The 20,050-nt window shown below is 37.5% G+C and overlaps 1 protein-coding gene across 1 annotated transcript in view; it reads right to left on the reverse strand.

Moving 5' to 3' along the window:
- LOC121429035 (protein FAM78B-like) overlaps window positions 1-16,519 on the reverse strand; it is a 35,236-nt gene extending 18,717 nt beyond the window's left edge. Inside the window, exon 1 of the mRNA XM_041625932.1 lies at window positions 14,591-16,519. Coding sequence (XP_041481866.1) covers window positions 14,591-14,853 — 263 coding nt within the window. The 5' untranslated portion in view covers window positions 14,854-16,519. The remainder of the gene's footprint in view (window positions 1-14,590) is intronic.
- Between the last annotated feature and the right edge of the window lie 3,531 nt (window positions 16,520-20,050).

Here is a 20,050-nt window from a genome sequence, read left to right on the forward strand (position 1 = left end):
ATACAAATAATTTGCGTTATCCGAGGAGGGGAGCGAAATGACTTTAATACCTTGAAATTATTGATATTAGTTTTAAAAAAACCCTAAAAACTATGATGATAACTACTATCGCAAAGGTCGATTCAGTGGGTACAGCAATTCAGGCACCCCCACCCCCCCCCTAAAACGCACACACACACGCACACACACCCATATAAAAGGGGGAACTAAGATGGGGAAAATGGAAAAGGGTCCTTTTATTTTAATTTGTCGCTCAATTTTTATTTATAAAAAAGAAAGGAGAATATTGTATTCCGATATCAAATTACGATAAACAGATGAAAGACAATATAGCCTTTTAAAGAAATATTATTGATCAATATACCCCCCACCCCCCAAAAAAGAGATCTTCCCGATCTGTCCTATCTTCTTTCCCTGTACTATCCTCTCCCTTTTTGTTCGTTTCCCGTCGCTAGAAGCCCGCCTGCGCCTAAAATAAATGTAGGCCTAGTAGTATTGACAATTACGATGAGTATAATGTTTGTGATATACTCATGCTGTAGCAATTAATGGATATAATGATAAGAATGATAATCATCATAATGATACTAATAAATAATAATATTAATAATAATAATAAAATTCACAAGTACTACTAATAATAATAATTATGATGATCATATTACTAATATTAACAAAAATGATAATAATAAGGATAATCATAATAGAAATAATATACATAATTAAAATAATTAATACTACGTAGGCGCGGATCCAGGAGTTTACAGGAAGGGGGGGTATTGTAATCACTAGAGTAGATTTTTGGTCGCGACTCGCGAGTATATAGGCCTGCCGGGTATAATTATAACACATCCCTTTTGCGGATCTAGCTTTTGCTAATGGGGGCAGGGGGGGGGGGCTGTTGCACGAAAAATGTTCATTCATTTATATATTCCCCTGTCTGCGGATCGAAGAGGGTTTTTTCCGTGTTTTTTTTTTTTTTGCTTGCGCGAGCTGATCTTTTTTTTTTTATAAACATTTTGTTTCATGTAGGCCCACTATTATTTTACACATAAAATCGTAAGTCTTGACACTGTTTGAAATCCTGAACATTTCTCTAGATTAATAACTAATGCGAGGATTGCAAGCGCGCAGCGCGAGCTGAGAATTTTCCATATACTGACATGAAACAGGGGCGTTTTAAGGACTGCGTTTAGGAATTCTTGAAGATACATATTTTACTTTTGTAAATGCAACATCACAGTGCGAGCTGAAATTTTCCTATATTCAGACCTCAAAACGGGGCACTTTAATCACTTTTGTAAATTTGTACATAATACACATCTAAATAAACAATGCGAGCGCTGGTCGAAATTTGTGATATTCTGACATGAAAATGACGTTTTTCCTCGCCCGTATCGTGTATGTATAACCTCGATAAGACACACATTGCTTCCCCCTTTGGGTGGAAAACACTTCCATAATGCAAAGTAATCAATGACGAACAACACTAGTCAACAGTGATAAAATAAATCAAGAAGTTGAAGAGAATTGGTAATTAATTAGGCCCACAATCGCGAATAGAGTCGACTCGGGTCGTATAGGGCGCTAGTGCAGCATAGTAGACCAGTATGCGTATTAGACGAAATGAATATTAGACGAAAAGGTGATTAGCCAAAATGGCAATTGGACATATTGGCTATTAGACCAAATGGCAATTAGACCAAATGATTGTTAGCCGAAATGAGTTTACACCAAGTGATAGTAGACCAAATGCAGTTAGACCAAATGGAACATGGACGAAATGAAAGTAGACCAAGTGGTTATTAGACCATTTGCCTTTAGACCATTTGGCTATTAGACCAAATGGGAATAGACGTAATGATAGTGGACAAAGTGGCTATTGGACCAATTGGCAAAAAAATACCATTAGACCAAATGGCTATTAGACCAAATGATAATAGACGAAATGGCTATTAGACGAAATGGCTATTAGACGAAATGGTGATTGGACGAAATGGTAATTGGACCATGTGGATAGTGGACCAACTGATGGTAGACGAAATGATATTAGACCATGTGGGTAGTGGACAAAATGGCAGTGGACGAAATGGCAATAAACCCACCATACAGCCATAAATTAGATTTTCAATATTGCAGTATAATATGCAACGAACTTTCCAACAAGCATGGGCTGCTTTAAGGATACAATATCGATTTTCTGTTTTCATTTTCCATATTTTACGCATGGCTGATGAAGAAGTAGACGTACAGGGATTTATTATCTTCCTGTGTATGAAAATTGTATGTATTTTGTTTGTACAGATTGACATATTGTTCTCCAATGTAAGAGACATTCAACGGCTGCATGAATGTTTACAGAGGGAAAGAGCAAAGAGATACCACCTGCAAGCGCATTCAGTCCAATGCGGTCATGTAAGCCTTCCATACAAGACATTTCTGCAAGAAGTATAATAAATTGTAGGCCTACATATCTAACGAGTAAAAAAATGGAAATAGTAGTGGGTCACAGAAAGGAGAGGACACCAAGGCTGCCTCTGTTCCCATGGAATGGAAGTCGTATCATCTACTTACTAGTTTCGGCTCCTCTACATGTATGACAACACTGGCATTTATTTGACCCCCCCCCCAAAAAAAAAGAGATAATAAAAAAATAAAAATAAAATAAAATGAAATAAATGAAAATAAATAGATAAATGAAATAAAATGAAAATAGACGAACAGTAACAGCGATCAAAAATGAAAAATACAATTAACATTTAAAATGTAATTAACAAGGAGTTGATAAATGATAAATAAAACAAAAATACTTGACATTTGATATGTCAATGGATGGAAAACGTGCCCAGATTGAGTGTAATGTCATTTGGATGACCATCTCCTCAAATTATTGGGCATCGTTCAACCGTTCATACCTATAGAAGAGTTGGGACTATAGAGATGGATTTATCCAACTCTGTGGTTGGGACACTCAAAATCTATTTAGTCGATATGAAGAGCTTATACAGCGCCACTTTTCATACACAAACACGTATTTTTAAATAAAACAAACGGCCTCTTAATTTGTAGGCCTTGTTTAAAAAACCACAAACATAAATGCTAAATTATAGACCACGGTAAGACCATAGAGCTATTAGAGCTCTGTTAATAGCTCCATGGTAAGACCATCCGACTGCAGGAGAAAAAATAAGTCAAATAATTATGTTTTTTTTCAATGCGTGTCTGCAATGCTTGCTTCTGTGATGGTTTATATTTCACTTCATTTTTAGATAAACACACATGAATAAAATGCATCTTAGTTTCCGAATGATACAATAGTGTATTTCCTTCTTTTGCTTTCATTCAGTTTCAGGAAACTCGTCAGCATCACTCAGTTTCCAGCTCCGATTGATTTTTTTTTTTTGAAAAGAACTTCCCACTGACAATTAAATATTAACAGAGATCTATACCTCCTATTTTTATTCTTTACTTATTTTTATTATTTGTATCTTTATTCTATTTTTTTAATTGCCTTGGTACAAAGCAATTTATCCTTGAAATTGAAAGAGAAAGCAAGCAAATCTCGAACTCACAAGTAAACAAGTGTACCACACGCTTCAACAAAAAAAGTTTCCAATTCGTCTAATGCCGATTCGTCCAATTTCCAACTCGTTAACTATTTGGTCTACCGTCACTTCGTCCACTATCCACATGGTCTAATTGCCAATTCGTCCATTCACCATTTCGTCTAATAACCAGTTGGTCCAATAACCATTTAGTCTCATTGGACTTGGTGTTAATTATGTAAAATGAATGAAAATGAAGTGACAAACTGGTTATGAGAAGAAATGGTCATAGACGAAATGGCGATTAGACGAAGTGACGATTTGGACAAAATGGTTGTTAGACGAAATGTTGATGGACGTAATGGCATTAGACCAAATGAAAGTAAACCATGTAGACCATGTGGTGAGTGGACGTACTGGGAATAGACCAACTGACAATACTACCCCAAAAAATACGAAAATCATAAAAATCAACTTCCTTTTATCATGATGGGAATTGGCGTAAGGGAGCTACTGAATCGAATTCACAAGAGGAGTTCGAGTTCTTTTAACGTTGATTGTTGTGTGTAGTAATTATACACCTTGTAATCATTTTTTTCCCACAAACAACACTCTTTTATCAAAATTTATCACAATAATTTCCCAGATATACGATTTCCTTAGTGGAATATTTCTACCTAAAAAATGATTTATGTCCCCCCGCCATTCAGAGCTCTGACTTGGAACAGTTAAATGTACATGGATATGTTTTAATCTAAAGTTACATTTGCATGTACGTGAGTGTATGTGTTACCTAGTGGACTCAACACTATTGACACGCGTCCCATCAGCCATATCAGTCTCGTGATGCATCATGGGAGTACCATGGCAACAGGAAATCAAGGAAATGAAGTCAGGGGATTGCGAGGTCTTTTAAGGGGGACAACGATACAGGAGTTTATAACCTCGTTTGGGATATTATCAATTGATGTGCCGATCAATACCCTGTGTTGATAATCAAACCTTTACGCATTATAGTAATTACTCAAAGATCATAACGAATTAAAGAAGATTTATTGCAACATTGATATATTCTGTCTCGATCAGTTATAGTGTCTGCCTCCCAATGACGCCATGTCTAAAATTGAAATATTCATTATCATTCGATTTCATTCTTCTTCTTCCTTTTTTATAGAATGAATCGAGTGGTTGTTTATCCGATACAGCGTTGTGGCCCCCAAATGGAGCAGTATCATAGAATCCTATTCCTCTGTAAAGTCAGACTTAGACTTACCAACGAACTTGTCGATCGTTTTCCTCTGAGGTCAAATTGACTAGTATGGTCACGTGATGTGGAAGCCTATCTCTTATCTTTCCTTTAAATTGACTATCTAGGTCATGTATTGTTGATAGATGAAATACGGAAAAGTTATCAAAAAGTAAAAATTGTAAATAACATTGATTGTCTCATGGAGAAGGAGTAATGGCCGAGAGTTGAATTGATAGGACTACATCATGTTCGAATGAAAGCTTAATTTGATAATAGAAAGTTTATAAGTTACATTAAAGGACAAGTCCACCCCAACAAAAACTTGATTTGAATAAAAAGAGAAAAATTCAACAAGCATAACACTGAAAATTTCATAAAAATCGGATGTAAATTAAGAAAGTTATGACATTTTAATGTTTCGCTTCATTTCACAAAAAAAGTTATATGAACGAGCCAGTTACATGAAAATGAGAGAGTCGATGATGTCACTCACTCACTATTTCTTTTGTTTTTTATTGTTTGAAATATGAAATATTTTTATTTTCTCGTCATTGTCATGTGATATGAAGGTCCATTCTTCCCTGAACACGTGGAATTCCATTATTTTAACATTTCGTGCTTCAGGCAAGGAGGTCCTAATCATCAAATTCGTAAAAAATGAAATATTGTATAATTCAAACAATAAAAAACAAAAGAAATAGTGAGTGAGTGACTTCATCGACTCTCTCATTTGGATGTAACTGGTTCGTTCATTTTTTTCAAATAAGAAAACTTTGAAATGTCATAACTTTCTTATTTTACATCCGACTTTGATGAAATTTTCAGCATTGTGCTTGTTTGATTTTTCTCTATTGATTCAAACCAACATTTTTCTGAGGTGGACTTGACCTTTAAAGTCAGCGTCATGTATCGCCAATTACCAAACAAATACAAGTCATGTTTGCTGAGATATTGAAGTATTTTTTTAAACCACTGATTGGATATTGAGACGATATAAAACTATATGTCCTACATGTAGGCCCTACGATTTTATTAACAATAGTCACCACAGACGTAAACAAGTTAGTACAAACAAGAACTACTATTTGATCACTCACACAAAATGGCGGCCTCCATAAAATCAGGTGTAGAGTCCTGAGTCACGGTGACATTCAGTTTTTTTTTATTCAGTGACGCCTTGACGATCGGAAATGAGTGTAGATTGTAGTGTAATTGTCAGTGGAAAGGTCGGACAAATGGAAATATATTTGGATAAACAGAAACCTCAAATCACTGCTAAAAAAACAACAACATTATAGGCATACATCCAGGAGGCTTCCGATATCGGGACCGTCTTTACAATAACATTGAATCTGGGCAAAAATCAAACACTGATACAGTAGACCTACCCATAGACGGACCTACATGACCTATCGTATGGATCACGGATCTAAGCAATATATTTATTGTTTAAATATTATAAATTATAAAAAAAAAATTATACACTTCCAGTCACAATTCTTTGACTCACTATTACCGGTTAAAACCAGAGAACAACAAAATTGAAGCATGTGAAATGCCAAGTTGTTAAATTGAGGGTGTGCTCCACACGCATCACTTTAGACATCCACTATTTACAGGTCATCGTTTACACATGATTAGATTTCACCATGAATATTGATAACATTAAACAATTTGATAGCCCTACGTGAAATGGGCCATCATAAAGAGGCAAGCGGAACACTAAGTGCCTCTGGGCTAATTTTCGACAGCTTGGAAGATAAGACTGGCTGGGGCACTGAAGTATCATAACGATAAATAGTACAAATTTAATTTAATGAACTCGACAATGACGATCAAAGTCACGTGATCTCTCTGTCTGACTCCTAATTAGTCGCATGATTTATCAATACAACCTACTATATAATATACGATTCTGATCACCCTATATATGCGCTCAGTTGACTATACATAGCCTGCCATATAATGTAAATATAATAAATTCTTTTGTTTACTTATTTGCCATCTTCCTAATAACAGTCACGGTCGCAACAAGCATGCACGAGCTATATATTTGCATTGAGGTCAAAATAAATAAACCTCCATGATATTCTGAATGAAGACAGACCTTAAGAATGTATCGTCACGACATGGTGTTGACTCAGAACATGGGTCAATTATAAAAGCAATTATAGATCCATGATCAATGGTGGAAAATGGAGAATTTATAACGGTCAAGTATCACTGAAATGAGATAAAGGTGACGTTTTATAATTATTGAACAAAAAATAATAATATAACAATCTTCTGATGTGGGAGAAAGACCTTTCTAAATACTAGGGTGCAAAGGGAGAAGAGGGGGGGGGGGGTATGGCGGAATGGAGAGGAAATGAGGGGACCAGCTAAAAATCATAAAATCAATATTACAAGATGTATAATAAGCCCCATCCCGGAAATATCGATTTCTCATGTAAATGGGTCGTAAAGATTACAGGGGGATTAAAGACGAGAATAATTCAAAGCAACGCGACTTCTAATTCCTTCAAATTCGCACAAGCCAGAGAGACCATCAGAATATTGCGTGTGGCAGTTCCTTCCATCTTTGTAATTAGAAATGCCATCAGCAAATACAAAATACACGTAGGAAATAAATAATTTCAGAGTTCATTTGTCGTTGGCATACACAAAGAAGCCGATGATCAATGCAGAACTCCGAAAATCGTACTGGTAAATAACAATAAGTCTTCAACAACAAAAAAAATATATATTTCCAGTTTACACATCAATGATAACCACTATATTATCTGATTCTTGTAAATGTATGTTTTTATGTTTAGGGTGTTTGATATGATCAAAATGATTTGAATGAATTCCTATTGTTTGTTTGCGTATAACGCATCTCCGTCCTGACAATAATTATCATTGCGACGTTCCAATGTCATATTGCTAATTCTTTTTCCCCTCATACTTAGAAGCAATTAGTATACAATAACGCTTATTAATACTAAATAAAGCATTATCATACTGCAGTTTTGTTTTGTTTTTAACTTATTTTTGTTGTTGACATTTTTGTTGTTGCGCATGACGTGTACCTGCATGCATTAATAAGTTTCTGAGAAATCAGGCGAATAACATCTACCACTAGAACAGAAGAACCAATAATGATGAAAACGTGTACTGCTTGGACCTTACAAAATAGGGGGGGGGTCTGCAAATGAATAAAACTTTGTACCAGAAGCTTGATTTACTTTTTTTTGCACAACTTACAGTATAAATTAAAAATTATCGTACCCGGAGACAATTGTATTTTTTTGTCAATATCTTTTTAACAAATTGGAATTAAACATATCAAACATAATCAATACCGGTTAAACAAAGAAATTGTAATTTATATCTTTCAAAATCGGTTTAAAACATGAACCCGTGACATTTCCCCGTTTTAAAAGATTGTTTCTGAAAGACTGTGAATACTCATGTTAAAAAAAAGTCCCAAAATAATGAAAACATTGGTTGAATAAATGAGTTCGAGCAAATCTTTCTATATATATCGTGGTTGTTGTTATTGGGGTCAGTTCGGAATTCATACAGGGCTGGTGTAGTCGGAAAAAAAAATGGGAAGGGGGGGTCACGATTTTTAAGTACTCTTTCGAGGGAGATGTCTTGATGTCGTGATCGTATTTCAAGAGTATAGAACCGCACACGTATTGGGGTCAATATCATGATCGTTTATTTCACCATGGACCTACACTAGCATTTCACGCACGTTTTTTTTCGGCGCGAAGAATTTTTAGCCAGTCTGTCGTCTTGATCGATCACTGTGCAATGTCAAGGGATCACATGACACCTCTCCCACTCAACATAAATCACATTCTAGCCCCCCCCCCCCATATACTCCCACACTCATACCCCCCCCCCCCCCCCCGTTCAGACGCATAAAATTCCCATGGTGTGCTCATTTTTTAGTGTGTGTGGTTTTTCCAGAACTTTTAAAACATTATTTTCATATCGTTAGAAAGGCGAATCACAAAATCAACAAATCATAATTGGAATAACATACGATCAAGATGATCAGATACGAGTACTTGTCAACAATATTTTACGTAGAAATATCTAACCATTGACATTTTTTCTGTTCTGTGCGGAAAAATGAATGTGTGTACAGTGCATGATGTGCTGAAGGTCTGAGGGGGTGACACTCATCAAAGAAAACAAATTATTAATAGCTATTATTCAAGACTTTTGATAGCGACGATTTATCAGTTAAATGGAAGTCTATTAGTATTTTTTCTGACCAAAATAAGCATATAATCATGTCTTTATTGTACTTTTCAATTTCAAATGCAAGAAAATGTAGAGTGCGGGGTCAGCTTGTATAATAATTGCAAAAGTAACTTGTGTCAGTTGTTGTTTGACAGTCAGTGGCAGTCTATGTTGTATTGAATTCTCATCTTTATACTTTTTGATGGAGTTTTCATTTTGTTAGGGGAGCTTTTGACAAAACCAACAACCCGTCTGTCCGTGAACGTGGGTGTGAAATGAAAACACGTCAGTAATCATCTACTGTGTACTTGAGAGTCAACTCAGGTGTGTCCCGAAATTCTGTTGATTCAAGATCGTATGGTGCGCTCTTTCATAAAGTGTTTTTCCTTTCTCGTACATTGACACCTATCATCATATTCAGTCATATGTCGTCCAAACCTGAGAGTTCTGCTTACATGTTGCATGGGCGTGTTGTACAATTCAGGATATGGTCAAAGAGCTTGCAAAGAAATTTATGGCAGTGAATGATAGAATGCCACACCCAATAATCCGTGGCGCGTCACTCGACAGAATTTGATGTTAGCATAAAAATATTACCGTCTAAATGTAGTGAATGTATTTTATGAGACACAAAGACATACACGCTAACGTATCTGAGAGGGGGGGGGGGGGGTGCCTTGCCAAGCTTGCCTCCTGATAGAATTTTGATGAATTTAGTTGTCTGAAAACGTTGGACGGTAAAGTGCTTATTTGGGGTTTCTAATCCCCCCCCCCTGCTGAAGAGACGGGTGACGAGAATATGCAGGTACGCCATTAGGCATTTGATATAATTTTATATAGGCCTACATGAACATGATTTATGAACAGTGTCGTTTTTTACCTTGTAATTTTATACGTCCATGAACAGAAAGAGAGAGAAGGGTGGAAAATTATAGCCTATTTGTGGTTAAAACAATAGCCATATCCAATAGGCAATAGAGCATTTCAACAAAGCAAGTCTATACTCTATTCTTGAAAATGCAACTTGCCGAACATAGCAACTTGTTATGGATGCACCATAGAAAAAACTGAGCCTCAATGTTGTATCACCAGACACCGCCCACTGATAGGTTCCCAGTGAAACTTAACACAAGAAGAGTACATGTAAACTTTGATTGAAATACATGAAGAGATACAGGGTGTATTGTAAGGGTAAAGTCATGTTGGCAGTAGTAATTAGGCCTACATAATAATGAATTTCATAATTTAGCTATCAAAATGTTCAGATTAGGTTTATTAAACAGTCATCACCCCTCCCTCCTTATGACGTAAGACGTCTTTATTAAACGAATTAAAATTGATTTATCCCCTATTTATGGGGACAAGGACAGGGTGGTACATAAGCACTTGCCCGATTGCCCGGGGCAAGTAAAAGTTAGAGTCAAACAAGTGTTTTTGAAGAAAAGACCAAAACTACTTGCCCCAATTGGGCAAGCAAAATTCTCACAGTAGAATGACCAACTTTCTTTTGAAAAGGTATAATTTTTTTTAAGGATTTCTTTCGGACAATGAAATAGATTTTTGGGGCAAGTATACTTCAACTATTTAAAGATTTACTTGCCCGACTGGGCAAGTGCTTCTAAAAAGTTATGTAGCACCCTGCAAGGAGGTTAAACTGCGGTTTCCTAGCAGACGACGTCTCCCTGAAAATGAAAGGCCATCCGGCACCCGGAAGTGAATGTGCAAAGGTCACATTCTCACTTGGTGACCTATTCTGCTTCCCTGTAACATCCTAGAAACGGTTTTAGTCAACGCAAGAGGAAATTCGGCATATCCCGTCAAACACGACTCTTCATGTTTATCACAGAATTGGGACAGCCAAGTTTATGTACAGACTGAATGGAGTTGAATGAATGGGACTTTAGCACAATAACTCATTACTATGAGATATTTTCAACCAGTGAATGAACTCACTGTGACTCCAGGGCCCTGTTGTACAAAGAGTTATGATTGATCCGATCAATCGCAACTATGGAGGCCAGCAACGTCAACATCTATTAAGCATGTTTGTTCAAAATATTTTCTAGCTGTGATGTATAGTCATGCATTCATTGTTTTCTTGAAAATTCACTGCTCTTCTCTTTGCATAAAAGGACATTGTGCAAATTTTTCGTAGAAAAAATTATGACACTGATGGATTTCCAAAGAGTTACGATTAATCGGATCACTTGTAACTCTTTGTACAACAGGGCCCAGACTATAATTCGACTTAGAGCACAGATCATAACTCGACTATAATTCGACTTAGAGACTATAATTCGACTTAGAGACTATAATTCGACTTAGAGCACAGATCATAACTTGTGGCTAGCATAACGGGGATTATAGGGAGGGGGGGGGGTCCAAGAAGAACAAAACCACTGTCAATGGGTTATGCAATAGAGGTGTGTTGTTATGTCGGTGCATAAATTATCTGAATTCGGTTAGGCAAATATGAAACCCCAGTTAGAACAAAAATTGAATTGTCAATAGGCCTTGTCTGCCATATCGGCAAGTGACTAATAATAAGTGGAGGTGCCGTGGCCGAGTGGTCTAAGGCGCCTGGCTATACATGGAAAATATGGGGTTCGATCCCCGGCCGCGGCACCTATGCTCGTGAGCAAGACATTTAATCTAAAATTCTCTTTTATCCTGCTTTCAAATAAATGGAAATGCTATATGCATTACTGGTAACTAGGTGTGCACTTGTTTAAAAAATAAACCCACGTAAAATCGTATAATACAATGAACATTGTTTATTCTACTCCAACAAAAATCCAGTTTGATGCGGATCGATGGCTGAATTGTTCTTTTGGGGGGCAATAATTTATTTAGGGGCAAATAAATTTGACGCCTTCCGAAGATCCGCCTTTAATCCGCTTTTATTTTAAACAACCTGCATGGATGACAATAAAAATCATCTAAATGAGCAGAAATAGCAATTTGAACACGTGATCAATTATCATTCATTGTCTCAACCATTACCCCCCCCCCCCTTTATTTTGACAAAATTAGGTTATACTTTCATGTATTTTTACAAGACTTTAAATTTTAGCCGAAGGAAATAAGCTCATTTTCACAAAATTAAGCCAAAAGGAAACGCCAACTTTTGCCCGTTGAGTTGGTCATTGACAATATCCGTCGCCGGACAATAGTTCTTTATGTCTGACTGATTAGGGGTGAATTAGCAGCGACTATCTCACGCATATCCATGTGATAGCCTGTTATATCCCGTAAATCTACAGGCACGTCAAAGTCTGCATATTGTTGATTATCAAGTGTATTGAAGATGGAAACATTTATTGAAAAAATGGGAAAAAAATCCCTAATCTAAACTGCAATTTAATGATAGTATAATAGCTGGATTTATAAATCGCTCTTTGCTTGAGGATACAAAGCGCTGCTTTTATTACCCCGGCTTTAGCTCGAGCTACAATCACCGGAGCTCAGTGCATTCAAGGAAATAATCCTGCCGGGTACCCGTTCACCTCACCTGGGTCGAGTACAGCACATTGTGGATAAATTTCTTGCTGAAGGAAAATACACCATGGCTAGGATTCGAACACACGACCCTCTGTTTGAAAGGTGAAAGTCAGAATCATTAGACCGTGGCGCGCCCACAGATATAATTTGGAATTATAGGCCTATCATGCAGAGAAAATTAGAACATACGTTATAAGAAAGAAACTTGGGGTGGGTGGGGAAACACGCCTATTTCATGATAATTTGTTTTTACGAGTGTAATTCCACTTTTCTTTACCATGTTAGTTATAAGTTCCGCACCGGTGACCTGTTATGGTCTCAGGAGCCCAGCCTTAGAAAGGCCAATGGCCTATGCTGGCTCCTAATATTCTCATTTATTCTCTTGTTAAATGTATTTCTTTTGGTAGCTTTATTTGTATAGAGTGTATTATTTGATATGTACGTTGTATGTTTTAATGAGAACTTAGAATAAATAAATGAAATGAACTAAAGCTCATTCTTAAGCATTATGCCTATTTTCATTTTATTTTCAGCTTGCCTGTTCATGTTACCCTCTTTGATTTCATTCAATATATTTTTTTTTAATCGCGTTGATATTTTGACGAAAAAACGTCTCTCTGAACTTCGATTGTCCTTTATCTACCCATTCTAGACTCTGAACTCAAATTCTCTATCAAAATTATCTTGCAATGTCTATCTTCCTTTTTACCACATGGCAGCTACAACAAACTTGAAGAATATACTTTGCTCCTTTCATGTGTGCGAACACTACAAGAGCCATAGGCATATGTATGGGGCCATGTTTCTCTTGTACAACTTGCAGTTGCAAGCTAGAGCGGATGTTTTTTTGTGCAACACCTCGAAAGTCGAAACTAGGAGATTTTTTCGAAGAATTGTTTTTCTACACATTTGTTTCGACTTATTTTTTTGTTTGTTAATTTTTGCAACACGGATTTATATCATTGGAGTTTCCCGGGCATCCGGAATGGCTAAATCATTCATCTCCAGTTATTCCGACGATCAAGGTTGACTTCTATCGATCCTGTCAGTTTTTACAGGATGTGGGTCGGAGATCATTTATATCTTGAAGAAAAACGTTTCAAACAAAGCGCCAATTTCGAATTGTTAAAGAATGGGATATTGAAAGCAAAATCGTACAATAAGAATAAAACTCGACAATCCCCTATATACCAAAATTATACTTGAGTATTCAGACCATTCCTTATATTAATTAACTAATCTTTCCCTGTATGTCTATTTAAACACTTACGAAAGCACCAAATAATATGTCCATATGTCAATGTTTTATTAATATATATATAATATATATATATATATATATTATATATATATATATATATATATATATATATAGATATTTCTGGCTTTAGAACTGCACCATTCAATTGATGACGTAATCATCCACACTACAACACAAAGGAAGTGGAGTTAGTCAGGTCATGCCGGAAACCTAGTAAATTTGATAAGTGAAAGACTCGGCGTACAAGGAAAAGCAGAGAGGAAACGAATACAAGCAAGTAAAAGTTCCATTTTACAGGATGTGCATAATGTCTGTATGCCCATTAAATAATATAGACAAGGCTCGTAATTTAGTTGTTGTTTTTTCAATTGCAGGGAAATAATGAAGCTTCCAAGAAATAATGAACTGAAGAAGATATAAACTGACATCCCACATATTAACAATGAATAAAATTCAACTTGCTAGGCAAGTTCAAATGGTTATTATAGCATTAAAAGTCAGTAATATTCAAAATTTAGAAAAGGGACAGCAAAATCTCGGTCATTTAAATGATCACCAAATCATTAATGAACTTTTTAAAGAAATAAACAGTAAAATTTTGTGGAGAAATTAATTTTGAAATCCAATTTAACAAAACGTGACGTTTGTGTATCAGTAATAGGTTTAAAATGTAAATGATATAAAAGTGGCAAAAAATGGTGTACAAGCGAACCCTAAATGCCCGTGATATAAAACGGCATCCATGTTGCATGATGTAAAACGACATACATGTATTTATGTTGTTGTCATACTTACATGCCAAGGTCTCCATAGGTGATAAAGAAATCCATGTTGCTGCAACCTTGTACCCATCCCACCTCCCACGTATCTGAAGAGCTGACGGGCGGGAATCGAACCTTTGCTGAGGCCCTGAAGTGCGGTGTCTGGTACTTGAGCACCGTTGGTGATGTCTCAATGAGGGTCGTTGGTTGGGGGTCAATGCGGGCATGGAGGTCAGTGACTTTTATATCGCCTTCGAGGCCGTGGTTCTTATTTCGTTTGGATAATATACAACCCATGGGGCTGGTAGTGGGCGCGTCTGGGAGGTGGAGGTAGTGAGGACGGGAAGGAACAGCTGAGAGGGTGGTCGGAGATAAACGACTCCGTCTTGCCGATGTCGAGGTTGAGTTCGAGGGCGATGTCGGGTAACCTCCTGTCGAGGTTGGAGACGAGGTGTTGGCACCCGGAAGGCTGTGGGATGTTGACTTGCGCTCGAGGGGCCGACAGTCGTTGACAGGGATTGATGAATGGTTGGATGACCCACTTGTTGCTTGGTGATGATAATCGTGGTCGTGGCGGGGCTGACGACGACGATGATGATGGTGATTCTCTGCTCGGTGATGGAAGTTGGAAGTTTCGTCGTTCCCGAAGGAGAGATTTGTTGCTGGGGTGAAAACGGGACTCCTGCTGCGTGGAGTTGCCTGATCTTGTTGGCTGGCTGGTTGACCCCCACTCTCGGCTCCTTGAGAATTTCACACAAAATAAAACACAACACAGTAGCAAAATATATATCCACAATACGTTCAGATTATATTCCAAGATTAAAAGTGGTTTGATAGTGTCACAGGGTTGTGGAAAAGTATAATCCCAGCCGATTGGATCCCACGCAATCACAGCGTTCTGCGGCTGTGAATTCACTAATAGTTTGCCAACAAGTTCCGCAGTGGGAAAGTTATGCGGTGTTCCTACTGTTGGGCTTAGGGAGTACGACTCCTCTACGTCAACTGCAGTTTCTGGCAGGATTGCTTGTTTCTTACTGCACAACGCAATGAGTAGCAGGTCTGCCGCAACTATCACGGCCCATCGGATAGAGTGACTATGACTGACTTCCGCTCGATTCATTTCCACACGGTACATAGTGCCTGGCTAGCTCTCCGAGCTCCTATAGACGGGTGAGGAAGTAGTAATCAAGTTGAGTTTTTGAGGCAACGATGAGCTGGCATAACCCTCCAAACCAAATGACAACCTGCTACAACAGCTTGCATCATCTGTAGAGTACATCGCTGGAGCCTTCGCTAAAGACCGAGGACCCACACTTGACTCACAATCAACGAGGACTCTCAACCTTTTCAAAATCCGCGCGATAAAATCTCCGTCACACACCGGAAGGTGAAAGAACAGAAACCAAAAATTCCGTCGAATCATGCAGCGAAAACTCGAAAATTTATCATTCCTCGGAAATAAGTATTCCTTTGCACCAATTCATCAAGCTCTAACACTCCATATGGCGATAAGTTGATTGACAATGTCCCGCGACCAAGTTACATACAAGATAGATCTCCCGGGCACACCAGTTACCAGTATATTTCTACCAGTCCACCAGCATCTCCCGATAGAATGATATAGCCGACGCTTCACCTTCCCGTGTGGTAGCGAATCTCCGACAGAAACTTGCCCGCTACGGCTCCGTACGATAAACATAAGCATTTATTCCAGACGAGAGATCTGGTAGAACGTTTTATCCCCTTAGCGAGAGAAACGAAGAGACAAAATTGTATTTCTACTCCAACATACAGGATTCTGTCGCGGTCTAATCTGGTTTACACATGACAATTATGAATCAGAAGGGTTTACAGCACAATGTCATATGTGTTTTTCGTTGGTAGGCAAAGCAAGAAAGAAACAAACTCCACATGCAAACTACGTGGTGTAGACGTTGCATTTGCCATATGTAATATAAAAAAGCTTAGCGGTTGACGACTTCGTATATATGAAAAGGCCCATTCATCCGTGATGGACCGCAGCGGCGATATTTGCTATTGGTATAGTGTTGGTATTATATCAGTGAGAACATGGACCTATTAGGTCCATGGTGAGAAAGAGAATGAGAAAGAGGGAGCAGAGTCTGGATATAGTTCAGGAGATCATTCCCGGGAGATCATATTATTTCATCCTCTCAACATTTTAAAGAAAACAAATGAACAAATTTAATATGTCAGACCGACACTATAGCCTACAGTCTCGACGTATTTACATTTATTTCTAAAAGAAATTCAGTCATTCGTGCAAGCTCGTAATAGATGTAAAATTCGTGAGATACATTCAATAAACTTTAACAATCTGAAAATATATATACTTCATCTAAGCTTGACATTTAACTAAGGTACAGTTCTCATTTGTCACGATTAATTGATTACTCGAAATGAGCGGGGATGGGGGGGGGGGTGCTAATTTGTTATCACAACCTTTGTCTGACTAAATCGTCGGTGAGAAAAGGGGAAACCCCTTTTCTTGCTGAATGGGAAACTCCCATGAGTCTCATTTCCTTTCATGTTGAGAATCGGTGCGGAAAAAAGGTTTCGAATATCCGCTAACCTTAATCGCTTTCTTTGATTATTTAATTATATTTGACCATATAGATCGACATATTGGTCTCTATCATAATGTTCATGTATATATCAGGGAACTTGCTCCAGGCCATAATTTTACCAATAAGTGATTGCACATGCTTATTGTTTCGCATCAATTGTGGAGTGATTGAATTGCACTTTGCAGTCAATCGATAATAAAACCACTTGATCATTTCCTGATGATTTTTTAGCATCATGGGGGGGGGGCATGCCAGGGGTCGATCCAGGATTGACCGGGGGATGGTGAATGGAGTTGAATTCTGCCAAAAGAAAAATAGAAATAATAAAGAAAAAATCAAATGTCACCACCATAAAGGCAATTGGCATCAAAAAAAGATTAAACTGATGACAAAAAAAAAAAAAAATGGGTAGATGAGCCCTTTGCCCCCACCCGAACACTGCTGCATCTTTCCCTGAAATGTGCCCCGAGACAAAATGATATTCATAATGATAATGGCACTGTGACCCATCCCACTTGAAATGATTATACAATCTTTTCTATAGTTCAGATATCCTAAGAGACCGTACCTTCGGGGATAAAAAAATCCAGTAAGAAAATGTTGCCCCCGGCCCCTCCACTGTTCGCCCCGGACTGAAATGATGCTTTTACTCGTTCCTGAATATCACATATTTAATAATGGACAACAACCTCTCCAAACCGTAACTCCTGCATAACGAAATTCCTCCAATTTCAAGAGTATCATATTACTGCCATTGAAACGGGCCTAGGAAACGGGTCAACCTTTTGTTTACCATGGGGTTGGCATGGCACCGCACAACGTCAAGTTGCGTTCAGTGTGATGTGCACTAAAATATTTTAGGACGAGAAAACAAGGCTTTAAAAAGGTCAACACAGACTGGGTTATACCATAGGACCATGGTATCATCAAGCCGATATCATCAGTTCAAACCGTCTCTCAAAGCTCACTTATTTCAGAAGATGTGTATAATTACCTTAATTGGATGAGCCTGTGCCTATGAATGTTTTTAAGAGAAATATGGCGCGAAATGCCGTGGATAATCATCATCATCATCAAAAAATGTAAAACAAGATGATGGATGTTTTATTTATCCTCTCATCGGGCATGATTTTATTCAGTTTCTTATCCTTATACTAATTTGCTTTCTGATTGTTAATGTATTTATGAAATTATTATACACTTAAATTTGATTTAGTATAGACATGTATAAATTAGTGATTATGTCAAAAAGTAAAATTTGTGTTACCACGGGGGAACGTTTGTTTTTGATGAATTGTAATGAATCGAAGGGGAGGAGTATTTTCCATTTTGATATGTCCTCAGTCAAATTAATGGTCTTTTTTATCACTCGTCTTCCATCGTAAACGACCTAGCCGTCAGTAACACTTAAATGGGACTAAAAATTTTAACTGGATTCTTTCTCTTTTTGGCTATAGGGCATGGACACATTGGTGGTGTTAAGGTATATAAGGGATTGTGGGGAGAGGGGGTAAGAGAGACAATGTAAAGGCTATATCCGTTTTGCAATGGAAGAACAGGGGTATAAGAATATAGTTAACGACCCAGACCCCTCTTTTTATACTCTTCTCTCTCGCCTTACTTCCCTCTTTTCTCCCCTTTCTGCTCTCTTTTTCACTAATTGGTAAATGGGTGGGCACCCCATGTCCCAAAGTAGTGCGTTCCATGTTTAAGCATGATAGGACCGGTGTCCTTTTCATATCATGCTTTGACACAATTCTTTTACAATCAGCCAAAGTTTGCGAGTGTTAATATGCCAAACAAACCATTTGAGTTATTGAAAAGTTGTAGTCATTGCATTTTCGAAGTTCGTCCTTACTTTAGAAAATAAAACCAAAAAGTGAAACAATCACAAAAATGATGCAAACAAACTGACTAGAAACTTTGAAAGAAATTGAAATCTTGGAAATCGAAAGCGTAGGTTGCTAATTGTGTCACTTCTTTATGAATATAAAATTGATTTAATAATTTGACTGATAATGGGGAAAACCGTAATATGAAAGACATTTCAAAAATCGTGCAAAATAACGCTTAGGCCTTTATGCAATTTTATAGAAAAGAGAAAGATATTTTTACTTGCTAGTTTTATCTACCTAACGAATACCTTGAGAATCCGAACGTGCTTAGAAATGTATATTTTTGTTGGGGGGGTTGGGTTGGGGCTTTAGGCCTATTGAGGGAATGGGGTTGACAGGGACTTCCAATGTTTGAAGTATTTTTTCGGGACGGTGTTAGTATTTCTTTTCTATTAGATTGTCCAAATATCTGCCAAGTTGATATCATCATATCATTTTAGAGACAGCTTAAGAAGGGTACACCACCCAATTAGGGCCAATATTTTTTAATGACACGCTACTAGTAGTCCCCTGCAATATTTTGCCCCCTCTTTTTCCCCTCATCAGTGCCAAGATGCGCATGCTAGTTCCCCGATCCCCCATCTCCTTCATAAATACAATTTCAATGGCATATACGACTGCGGGATCTTTCGTTTTGTTACCCTATCTCTTTGATTCAATTACACGGTGATGCGATTCACATGCTAAGGGCTTTAAAAGGGCTTTAAATAACACTAAACATGCTAAATAGCATCTTGTCACGGAAATGCTGAAGTAAAATAAATTCAATCGTTCAGTGTTACACATGAAAGATTTTCCCTAAATTTCAGATCCCATCTGGACAGAAAAAAATTAATTGAAAAAATGGTAAACGAAATTACACAACAACAACAACAGCATCAATTGCAGGAGGAATAAGCATCATTCTTGATCAACATCTGATAACTGAGAGGGAGGCATTGACAAAGAAGAGACAGTGCACATTAAAAGCCTGGTATCGCCAGCAGTATGCAACCAACTGCCCTTTCAGAA

The sequence above is a fragment of the Lytechinus variegatus genome, chromosome 15, assembly GCF_018143015.1.
Source record: "Lytechinus variegatus isolate NC3 chromosome 15, Lvar_3.0, whole genome shotgun sequence".
NCBI classification, from domain to species: Eukaryota; Metazoa; Echinodermata; class Echinoidea; order Temnopleuroida; family Toxopneustidae; genus Lytechinus; species Lytechinus variegatus.